The sequence below is a fragment of the Olea europaea genome, unplaced genomic scaffold (genome assembly GCF_002742605.1).
Source record: "Olea europaea var. sylvestris unplaced genomic scaffold, O_europaea_v1 scaffold1354, whole genome shotgun sequence".
In the NCBI taxonomy this organism is placed as follows: domain Eukaryota; kingdom Viridiplantae; phylum Streptophyta; class Magnoliopsida; order Lamiales; family Oleaceae; genus Olea; species Olea europaea.
This window is the reverse complement of record NW_019231040.1, coordinates 349,968-361,946: the sequence shown is the minus strand read 5'-3', so window position 1 is coordinate 361,946 and position 11,979 is coordinate 349,968. Positions and strand designations below refer to the sequence as shown.

Below are 11,979 nucleotides of genomic sequence, written 5' to 3'. Positions count from 1 at the left end.
CTAAGCCTTGCCGGAGCTCATGGTCGAGCCTCTCACATATCAAGCTTGCCAGAGCTCGAGGTCGAGCCTCTTACATATCAAGCTTGCTAGAGCTCGAGGTTGAGCCTCTTACATATCAAGCTTTGCTACATCTCGAGGTTGACCCTCTTACATATCAAGTTTTGTCACAACTCATGGTCGAGCCTCTCACATATCAAGCTTGCCAGAGGTCGAGCTCTTTCGCTTGATGTCTTTAACATGCTCAAGGTCAAGCTCTTTCGCTTGATGTCTTTAACATGCTCAAGGTCAAGCTTTTTCGCTTGATATCTTTAACAAGCTTCGGGTCGAGCTCTTTTAATTGAAGTCTTTAACAAGCTTGAGGTCGAGCTCTTTCGCTTGAGGTCTTTCACAAGCTTCAGGTCGAGCTCTTTCGCTTGAAGTCTTTAACAATCATCAGGTCGAGCTCTTTCCCTTGAGGTCTTTCACAAGCTCCAGCTCGAGCTCTTTCTCTTGAAGTCTTTAACAAGCTTCAGGTTGAGCTCTTTCACTCGAGGTCTTTCACAAGCTTCAGGTCGAGCTCTTTTGCTTGAGGTCTTTCACAAGCTTCAAGTCGAGCTATAAGCTTCATATCTTTAACAAGCTTCAAGTCGAGCTCCTTCAATTGAAGTTTTTGACGATCTCTAAATCAAGCCCTTCCTTTCGAAATCTTTTAATGAGCTTGAGGTCGAGCTCCATTCTTTTAAGATTTTAACAAGATCTGGTCGAGCCCCTTTCAAATGTGCTCGGGGGCCTATTAACTCAACATGAGTATGCCTATTCTTTTACATCTCATGCCAGAAACTCTCACATTGCGCATGAGCTACTGACATGGATGCACGGGGACCTGTGATATGCACAGAAATTGTAACCTGGTCTCGAGCATTCATGTACCGCTCGAGGTGTTTACCTCGAGCATACATGTTCCCCAAAACCCTCACGAGGTGGGGCTTCATTTAGGTCGGGCTTACGAGGTCGGGCCAAGCAACTCTTCCTAAATTGCCCAATATGAGGTCGGGCCTATAGATTTAGGTCGGGTCTCACTGTTCACTACAGGCCACGTGTCCATTAACATAATTTCTGGGGAAAGGTAATCATGCTCCAACTATAATTCTTTGGATCCTTATCTTAATTGTCTAACATACTCCTCCTTAGATCCAAACTCAAGTAGAACACTTTCAACAAAACTCAAACACCTAACCCTAGGAGGAAAGGACTCTAAGTAGTTGAATCCTCCTACAATTCTATCACCAACACCAATAAATACATGGCCAAGGCTCATTATTGAGATACGCTTTCATAATACAATTGTATCTTATACTTTTGCACAATCCTCTGTCTGACTTAAGCATCCGAGGGGCAACGAGCACACACCTCGTTGCCTTTACTTTAGGTACCGGAAGGCGCAATTTGTGTTCCATCTCAGTCCTCAAGCTCAGGATCCACCAGGTACGATTTTTGGTAGCATCACTGGCATATCTGAGTTTTGAATAAATTTTTGTTATTATGGTTAGATGGCTATAAGAAAGTCTTCAGGGGCGGAGAACAATCCCGAGAATATGATTTTGGGAACATAGATACTACAAATGGCTAGATACTTGCAACTACTATACTTAGAAGCACATTTGTTCATCCATGGTGCAAGATAGTGATAATGGTCAAAAGATATACAGCAAAAGGAGCTTTGGATGAGCAGATTGTTGAAACTATATTAGGTGGGATTGGAGGTCCTTGCAATGTCATTGACCTTTTTGTGTTTAGTGGATTTTGTTACTATCAAAGTGAAGACTGTTTCACAAATTCATGCATTGTAGTTGGTAGGTTGTTGTTTGTGACTAGAATCATAGGGAAAAAATTATTAGGGTGTCGTTTTAAGTGTTTGGCTGTTTGATATAATTGTCAGGTTAATGGATATAGTAATAGTGTTGAGCGCCGTATCATGAGAAGAAACCAGAAGTTTTTGGAGTTTCAAATAATAATACTAGAAGACCTATATGATGTTCTTGCATTTGTACCAAAGGCAATATCTATGTACTCAAATGCAATTATACATCAAGAACTTGTCATTTCATCCCAATAAATTACCAAAGGCATTATCAAATGCAAATCCTGCCATTTTATTTTAACTATACACCAAGAACATAATTTCATTTAACTATTATACAAGTACAACATTTCAATTATAAATTACCATATGCAATTAACCAGCAAAATATCAGACACAATACAATTTCATCTAATTACCCGAAATTGCAAATGACCAAACAGAATACGAATACAATTTCATTCAAGTATAAATCCCAGAATTTGCAATTTTATTCAACTCATGCAAATTGTTTTTGGCTTCATAAGTCCAACAAAAGATTACAATAGTTCATTGTTTTTGTCTTTCATAATCCAAATTAAACCATGAAATAAAAAGATAAAAAAAATACTACCGAGCTGTTGATTTTTTCCTTATTCTTGGGGATGCAAATGGAATTGACCACCAGACAATTCTTTTGTTTTTTGCTATAGCTGCCATCCTCCTTAGGGGTGTTTGATATTCATTTTCTTGTAAAAATACATTTTAGAATGGTAAATTGATGTGAAATGTGTGGTTGAAAAATAAGGAAATTTTTTTGATTTACGTGTAATATTATTTTAATAAAAAATGTGCAGCTGAAAAGAAGAGAGAGAGAAATACATTTTAAAAAAAATGGATACCAAACGGGGTTTTACTTTTTCTTGATTCTCTATCTCTTGCAAGTCTTCCAAGGATTCAAGCGGAGCTTTCCTCATAACTTTTCAAACCAATTAAAATATAATGCAGGAAAAAAAAAAAAGAAGATGTAGATTTAATTATCTCTATCTTTATTAATGTTCAAAATTATGCTAGAAGTATTTTAAACTAAACATTGTCGACCTATTTGTCGGCTATAAACTAATTTGGCACTACTTCTTGGGGACTATGGAGTTACACTATAAAAGAATAAGTTTTGACTTAAATTAGTATCTTGCCATTTGAGAGGCTGAACAAAAAATTGGCAAATCAAACTAAAATAATTGTTTTTTAATTGTTGGATTGGGTGCATGGACTCGTTAACATTTCAATTTTGAACTAAAATTACCATTTATATACCATTCGATTCTCATAGTTAAAAACATTGAAACCCATCCAAACTTATCATAAATTATGTATGGTGTTTGATAAGAGTAACATTGAACCGTAACTAAGGTAAAGTGTCTATGCTTCTGAAATATTTTATTCGTTAAGGGAAATTTTTTTGAAATCGAATAAAATCATCAAAATGAATTTGATTTTAACTGTAAAATTATTCAATCGCTGTTTGATTTAGGTTGAAAACGTGATAAAAATATTAGTCAAAGTTAATAATTAGGATTTTACTATTTGAACATGACCATGTTTTACGGGGTGTCTTTCTTCTTAGCATAGAAAGAGGCACCGTACGGCAGTAGTCTGCCCCCATTATACTATCTTCCGCCTTTTTTCGGTCGCATCGGGACGAAAGAAAATTTGATTATAATTTTGTAAAAAGCTTACAATAGAAAATTTGAATACATTGAAAATAAATTAAACATTGATTGATGAAAACTGAACATTACAATTGAAGAAAACAGAAAATTACAATTGCTGGTGCAGCAGGAGAATACCAGTGAATTTGAAAGATTTTTGAATGACTAATACCCCCTATAGTAGTATTCTGAACAAAAACCTAAGTGACAGGAGTAGACGTTTAAAAGATGAGGAATCACACTAAACATTAACTAGTATCAGAGCTATTTTACAACTGAAATAACTATTACAATGAAAAGAAAATTACAACTCAAACTTGAAGTAATATTTACAATGTGCGGTCGAAATTGGGCAAACTACGGTTGTGATAGTGTCAAGGGGCTAAGTAAAGTTGCGGTCCTTGACATTCTCCCCCATTTGTTTTGGCAATATCCTCGGTGCCATCAATGCATGATATGCTTCAATTAATGGTTTAAAGGCTCTGAGATCTTTTTCTCTTTCCCAAGTATTCTTCTCGCTGCTGCATTCAATCCATCTGACCAAGTACTACTGATGATCTTTTCTAGAAGCTCGAGTGATTCGATGGTTAAGAATAGCTTCAACAACTTTCTTTCCAGCTTTCTTCAGTTCAAACACAGGTCGCTTTGGCTCATTTCTAGATGCGTCCTCCTTATCCGCAAAGTATGGCTTCAATATACTAACATGAAGGACCTTGTGGATTTTGCACCATGAAGGGAGTTCAACTCTGTATGCAACTCTTCCAATCCTCTTCACGATGGGTAATGATCCAATGTATTTTGGCGACAATCTTGAGTCATTCCCTCTTGTTGATTTGTAAACATTTCTGTCGGGAAGCTTAACCATTACCAGATCTCCAACATTGAATTTAATGAAACGGCGCTTTAGATTTGCAGCTTTCTTATACCGTTTTTGAGCTTTCTCAAGATAACTCCGAGCAATTTCAATTTTTCGTTTCCACTCTTGAGAAAAGTTCTTTGCTTGAGGGGACTTGGTACTTTGTTCGATATCCACTGTATGAGGGAGTAGCGGTTGCTGGCCAGTAACAATCTCAAAAGGACTCTTATTGGTAGAAGAGCTCTTTTGGACATTGAAGCAAATCTGAACCGCATCCAAAAGTTTTACCCAATTTTTCTGCGAAGTAGAGATAAAGTGCCGAAGATATTCTTCTAGCATAGAATTGAAGCGCTCCGTCTATCCGTCAGACTGTGGGTGAAAACTAGAACTCATGCTCAAAGTTGAACCAAGAAGTTTGAACAACTCAATCCAAAATATGCCTGGGGAACGAGGATCTCAATCACTGATGATGTCCTTAGGCAATCCCCAATATTTGACAATATGTTTGAAGAAGAGTTGAGCTGTCTCTTTCGCGGATACATACTTAGGTGCTGCAATGAAAGTTGCATATTTTGATAGACGGTCCACCACAACGATGATAGTGCCAAAATCCTCAACTTTTGACAACCCAATAATGTAGTCCATCAATACACTTTCGAATGGCCGGGTTGGGACGGAAAGGGGCTCCAGCAAGCCCGCCTTTTTCTGAAGATCTGTCTTATCTTACTGACAAATAAGATAGGTTTTTACATAGGTTGCAATGTCGTCCCGCATTTGAGGCCAGTAGTATGCACGTTGCAGTAGTGCACAAATGCGTTCCTCTCCAAGATGCCCTATCCAAATCGTGTCATGGCATTCTGTAATTAGTGATTTCCTCAAATCTCCGCCCTTAGGAACATATAGGCGGTCTCCCTTTGTCTTCACTAGTTCCCCTGTCGGGTTTTACCCTACTTGATGAGGTCGACCAAATATTGAGTAGCCGGATCCTTCTCCATAAGTGCCCAAATTTGGTCTCTAGTGTTCGTGGAGACGGCGCTCCCTGAAAGAGCAGTACGGAGCAAATGGCAGCCAAATCGACCCTACGACTAAGAGCATCAGCAACATGATTACTAGATCCGGGACAATGCTCTAACATAAAATTGAACTCTGAAAGAAACTCCTGCCAACGAGCCTGCTTGCTCGATAGTTTTGTTTGGGACATGAAGTGACTAACTGCAGTGTTATCTGTTTTCACAATAAATGAAGACCCAAGCAAATAGTGACGCCATCCTCTGAGTCAATGGACTACTGTCAACAATTCCTTTTCATGTGTCGAGTAACAACGCTCTGTTTGGTTTAACTTCCAGCTCTCATATGCTACCGGATGTCCTTCTTGCATGAGGACTCCACCAAGTGCAAAATCTAAAGCATCTATATGAATTTCAAATGGTTTAGTCATATCTGGTAAGGCTAAAACCGAGTTCGTCCACATGAACTTCTTCAACCTTTCAAAAGCAGTTTGGCATTGGGATGACCAATCTCAATCCTTAGCCTTCTTTGTCAATTCGGTAAATGGCAGTGCAATTTCTGAGTAGCCTTTCACAAATCTTCGATAGTAATTGCATAACCCAAGAAATGAACGCACATCATGTACGATTTTGGTAGTTGCCAATCTTTAATGGCTGTAACCTTCTTCAAATCCATGCGGATTTTACTTTGTTCAATGATGTGACCCAAGAAACTGATAGATATCTGAGCAAATGAGCATTTAGACGGTTTGGCATAGAGTTCATTCTCCCGTAGCCGATTAAAAACTTGCCTCACATGCCGGATATGTTTCTCCAATGTCTCGCTGTAGACTACTATGTCGTCCAAGTACACCACGACAAAGTCATCTAAGAACCCGTGAAGTACCTGATTCATCATAATACAAAATGTTGCTAGAGCGTTTGTCAAACCAAAATGCATCACTTTAAATTCAAAGGCTCCATATCTGGTTACCACCGTAGTATTTGCTTCGTCTCCCTCCTTGATCCGAACTTGTCAGTATCCAGACCTAAGATCAATTTTTGTGTAATACTTCGCCCGACTCAGTCGATCAAAGCAATCCACAACCAGTGGGATAGGGTTGCTATTCTTTACAGTAATCTTGTTCAAGGCTCGATAGTCACAGCACATTCTAAGAGAACCATCGGCCTTTTCCTGAAACAATACAGGAGCTCCATATGACGACTTCGCAGGCACAATGATTCCACTCTCCAACATTTCTCCCAATTACTTCCTAAGCTCTTCAAGCTGAGGCTGAGGCATACGGTATGGTGCCCTAGCGGGAGGTTTGGCACTTGGAATAAATTCAATCTCATGATCAATCGTCCTTCTTGGTGGTAATTTCTTTGCTAATTCGTCCGGTATGATGTCCTCAAATTCTTGAATAAACCTTTTAATGGGTATTGGAATAAGACCATTCACCTTTTCGATCTCCTCTAATCGAAGAGTGCACAAAAAAAGGTTCATTTCTCTTAAAACCCTTACTAAATTGCATGGCTGAGATACTTTTCTCGCCCATCCTCCCAACCTGTGTAGGGATGACACGCGACTTATTACCCATCATCATTAACGAATTGGAATATGGCAACACTACTGTCTTAATATCCCGAAGAAATTCTAATCCCAGAATTAGCTTGAAATCATCCATCTGAACGCAAATAAATTTGTCCTTCCCTCGAAAGGTCCTGCCTTGATCAATACCGACTTCGCTACTCGAGCTATTGGTTGAGCAGTGGAGTTGATTGCTTTGACTTTTCCACTACCCCTTTCCAGAACAAGTTCGAGCCGCTCTATTTCGGTACATGCAAGGCAGTTGTGGTTAGCACCAGTATCCACCATAGCCCTGATTGGCTTCTCGTTTATTTTTACATCAATGTACATTAAGCCTTTGGCCTACAAATTCGAACCTTCGCTTCTTCCATCTTTGCCTCTTTCAATGGGACATCATCCTTTTCAGCAACCCGATGCGATAGTGTGTCGCACCGATGTGAAAATGCCCTAACTACGTCCTCATCCTCTTCGGAGTCGGTCTCACTATGACAATTAGCCAGCGGGGCCTCTTGCTTTGAACTTGACCCGCCACTTGCTAGCTGACAGTATGCATTTACCATCTACTTCTGAGGACACTCCGACACCCAATGAGGTCCTTCGCATAAAAAGCACTTCAATTTGGGAGTGGCACCAGTTCGGCCCTCCATTGCTTTTCTTTTGTTCCAGTTGTTGCTGTTGCTGCCATTAAAATTTCCTTGACGGCTATTATGATAGTTTCCTTGAAAGCCACGGATGCTTTGATAGGCTCCTTCTTTATTCTGAGAGTAACGCTCTCCCCCATTTGGGTTCGAGCTGGGTCTGTAAGGTCTGTTACCACCTCCAATTGCTTGATTACTCCCTGAAAGTCGATCTTTTATAGATTCCGTTTGGTAGTTACTCAAGCATTCGATGGCTCCCACGGCCGTGCTCAAATCAGTAACTTTCTGTCTTTGAAGTTTCGTGCGTGTCCACGGTTTCAACCCTTCCATAAAGGTGAAGAGCTTATCCTTTTCTGACATATCTCGAATATTCAGCATATGCTCCGAAAAGGATTTCACATACTCCTTGATAGAGCTTGTGTGTTTCAGGTCTCAAAGTGCCCGTTGAGCCTGATACTCGACATTTTTCGAGAAAAATTGCGATCTGATCGCTTCCTTGAGGAGATCCTAAGAATCTATTCGGACCCTGTTGGTCTGAATGTCAGCATATTTGGTTCGCCACCATAGTTTTGCATCTCCACCCAGATAAATGGTAGCTGTGGTTACCTTTCTAGCTTCGTCTTCGATCGAAGCTGCGAGAAAGTACTTTTCCATGTCGAACAAGAAGTTTTCGACTTCTTTTGCATCACGTGCCCCTCCGTAGGTACACAGTTCAGGAATTCTGAGTCTAGGAGCATACTTAGGTACGGGAGCTTGCCCATTGCCCACCGTACATTGGAGTACTCGCAATTGAGCTCGTAACGATTCCATTTCATCCTACAGATTAGGAATGATTGTAGCAACTTCAGTCATTGCTGCGCAAGCCCTTTAACTTTCATCTAATTGGATGTGTAATCCACGAATATCGGATTCGACCATCTCGACTTTTTCTTCGAGACCGTCCAAGGCATAGCACAACCTATTAGTTGTCTCATCAAGTACATCCACGCGCTGTTTAGTGGTGCTCTTCTTTTGAGGTTTTTCCACTTCAGTGGTGTGGGATGTAATTGGATCTATAGCTTTCTTATCGAGGGTCGTGAGCCGCAGCTCTGATACCAACTTTCACGGGGTGCCTTTCTTCTTGGCACAGAAAGGGACACCGTGCGTCTGTTCCGTTAGACAACCTTCCGCTTTTTCTCGATTGCGTTGGGACGAAAGAAAATTTGATTACAATTTTGTAGAAAGCTTACAATAGAAAATTTGAATACATTGAAAGTAAATTAAACATTGATTGATAAAAACTGAATATTAAAATTGACGAAAGCAGAACATTACAATTGCTGGTGCAGGGGGTGGACACCAGTGAACTTGAAAGATTTTTGAATGACTAATACCCCCTATAATAGCATTCTGAACAAAAACCTATGTGACAGAAGTAGACGTTTAAAAGACGAGGAATCATACTAAACGTTTACTAAAATCAGAGCTATTTTACAACTGAAATAACTATTACAATGAAAAAAAATTACAACTCAAATTTGAAGTAATATTTACAATGTGGGGACGAAGTTGGGCAAACTACGGCTGCGATAGTGTCAAGGGGCTAAGTAAAGCTGCGGTCCTTGACACCATGGCCTGTTCAAACGTTCAAACAGAATAATCTTAATAATTAATATAATCGTACATCTTTTATCAACTTGTCAAATATATATTTTATCAATTTTTATTTTTTTTTAAAATCAAAATCTATGGACAAATATGGGTTTCTTGCAAAACCAAATGTGACTTTAGGTTGGCTTGAAATTTTGCTATACTGTCCCCCATCTACTTGTAGCAATTACACATTTTTTTATAACGGTGAACTCGCAGTCATTACCCTTTGAGTACTTTTCGGGCAGACGCAATAGCCTGCAAATCATGCCAACCAGGTAAACAGCACTAGACAAGTCCGATACGACAAATTTGATCGAAAAAGTGTTAGTAAAAAAAAATCGAACTCGTGATTAAAGATTTTCGCGTTCACATACTCTCCACTGACTCGATCACCCACAAAGGGCCAATTACACATTTTGCTCTCTATACCTCGACGCCATTACTCCAGACCGTTCTGGACTTTCCTAAGACTCTTCTTCACAAATTCTCAATACCTCTAAGTTTTCACTCAGATCCTCTTAAAATCTTCCACTCCCAATTTTCTCCGTGCACATTCTCTCAATTTCTTGCATAAACACAANTAAGTTTTCACTCAGATCCTCTTAAAATCTTCCACTCCCAATTTTCTCCGTGCACATTCTCTCAATTTCTTGCATAAACACAAGGCCCAGAAATCATAATTCTCAAGAAAATAATAAAAGGCAGACACAAAAATGTTCGGAGTAGTTTTTCCAAATCGCAGCTTTCCCCTAGACATCTCCACCTTCACCCAAATCGATACCTTCCACTGGGTCTTGGACATGAATCACTTCGTCGGTGAGGAGTATGATTCAATCCGAGAAGTCTGCATATTTTTGCTTAACAATTTCACGCTCCCACCCGACAAGGCCTTGGCCGTCTACATCCAGTCTCCAGGCAGCCCTTTTTCGTTTTGTGGGGCGGTAACGGTTTCGCGTCCCTCCGCGGTTCTATCACTGCCGTGGCCGGAAACTGGTAGCAACGGTTCCCAGCTGCAGCTAACGGCGCCTGATGTTTCGCCGCTATCTGCCAAGATTGGGGTGTCGGTGGAGGACTTGGCAGCCCTTCCATCTCTTGACGTGGCGGCTGAGAGGAAGATTGAGCGGCTGGCCTTGAAAGTGGGGGAAAATCTGTTCAATTTTATGCAGTCGTTTTGCGGGGTCGATGGGTCGAAGCTGGTGGTGCCTATGGATATTTTGGACCGATGGTTCAAGAAGTTCCAAGAGAGAGCCAAGCGTGACCCTGAATATTTGAAGGGTTTTGCTTTGTAGAGCTATATGTGAATAGTTATTTGTGCGTATTATGATATTGCTAGGTGATTACCTTTTGTTTTTCTAATGATTGGATTATGGTGGAATTGGGAAATTCCAATTATTGATTTTCCTTTAGGGATTTGATATCTGATTTTGATCAAGCGAGGCTTTCATTTTCTTCTGGTGAACTTCCAACTATCTTTGATGCTTATCTACATTGGCATTTTCTAGCTTCAACTCCAATTATACATACCAAAAGTTCCTCTTTTTAATCATAGCTACTAGGATCTAATGACAATTTGATTCCTTGTTAGTTTTGGTACTTTATTGCACTTTTTAAGGTATTATAGACCTTCTGTAGAAGGGGCTTGGTACATTTTCATTTAGATCTTGGAGGACTGTCAATATTTCAAGTCACATTTACAATGTGTTATTTACACCATGTTTATATGCACTGTGTCGTTTTATCGGAGTTGTAAGCCTCTTCTAGAAAGTTCGCCAAGTAGATCAGTTCAACATTGAACAAGAGGCAGCCAGTGTTTGTATGTGTCTATTAAAGTTGTCTAACAGCAAGTGAAAAAGTTTTCTCGATTTTACAATTTTTACTTTATTTATGTAGCTAATTTAGGAACTTAGTATTATGCAAGCTTGACAGCCAACCCTTTTTGTGATAGTAACTAGTTCTTGATTACCAGCTTGAAATAGCATTAGAGGTGAATCAACTTGATTTTGCCAACTTATTGAAATTCCATGTTTGATTTCTGCTAGACTTAGAGTAGGCACTGGATTTCTTTATAACTTGGATGAGGCAATTGATTTGTAGTTTGATAGTTAGGCAGACAACCAGATTTTTGACTCACATTAATTAATCCAGATTTTGAAGAGGCTTTTGACAATACGAATACATTGGTAACGGTCACAATTATTAAAATGAAGTATTATAGACTAACTGATTTTAGTTCTAACACATTCTGTTTTTAGATGCTAAGTTGTGTTTCTTACCTTTTACTATTTACCTGTCTGGCCATGTTACTGCATGGTGTTTATCTTGAATGATTATTGACAATTCCTTGCCACAGATGTGTATTTGAAGATTGAATTCAGCCTCTACACATTATTGCTGCTGGTTTCATATCATATATTTGGAGTTCCAGAGCTTACAATTATTATTAGGCTGGTGCATTTGGTGCATGTGTTTTGCTGAGGGTCTACCAATTTTCTATTACTCGGACGCTAACATGAACTTGATTCTCACTTTGTGCCTTGACATTTGTTGTTGCTCACACAGTTTACCGGTCTGACAAAATTCTTCCAAACCTTTACAAACAGAGAAAGATTGATACCTCAGGGCGTCCTCAAGGCCTTCCTCTCCAGTTGAAAACATTGCTACCAATGGCTCTTATCTTGTGACTTGAAAGAAAGGTTTCTCCGTAGAGGAAGGGAATAACAATTTATTCCCATAGAAAATCTAGGA

The 11,979-nt window shown here is 39.5% G+C and overlaps 2 protein-coding genes across 2 annotated transcripts; one reads left to right on the top strand and one right to left on the bottom strand.

Annotated features, from left to right (window-relative positions):
- Positions 1-6,640: 6,640 nt before the first annotated feature.
- LOC111375284 lies at positions 6,641-7,294 on the bottom strand. The gene is made up of 2 exons (XM_022998088.1): positions 7,119-7,294; positions 6,641-6,941 (listed from the first exon to the last, which is right to left on the bottom strand). The coding sequence occupies exons 1-2, from the start codon at positions 7,292-7,294 to the stop codon at positions 6,641-6,643; spliced, it is 477 nt and encodes a 158-aa protein (XP_022853856.1).
- Positions 7,295-9,821: 2,527 nt separating this feature from the next.
- On the top strand, positions 9,822-11,973 carry LOC111375275 (protein OPI10 homolog). The gene is made up of 2 exons (XM_022998078.1): positions 9,822-10,567; positions 11,585-11,973. The coding sequence occupies exon 1, from the start codon at positions 9,948-9,950 to the stop codon at positions 10,521-10,523; it is 576 nt and encodes a 191-aa protein (XP_022853846.1). The 5' UTR covers positions 9,822-9,947; the 3' UTR covers positions 10,524-10,567; positions 11,585-11,973.
- The last annotated feature ends 6 nt before the right edge of the window (positions 11,974-11,979 follow it).

Bases quoted from the DNA above. Each gene is read 5' to 3' on its own strand.
- LOC111375284 (XM_022998088.1), bottom strand. From the start codon at position 7,294: ATGTACATTGATGTAAAAATAAACGAGAAGCCAATCAGGGCTATGGTG. The intron at 6,942-7,118 runs GTCGGTATTGAT...ATCCCTACACAG, and splicing joins CCAATAGCTCGAGTAGCGAA to GTTGGGAGGATGGGCGAGAA.
- LOC111375275 (XM_022998078.1), top strand. From the start codon at position 9,948: ATGTTCGGAGTAGTTTTTCCAAATCGCAGCTTTCCCCTAGACATCTCC.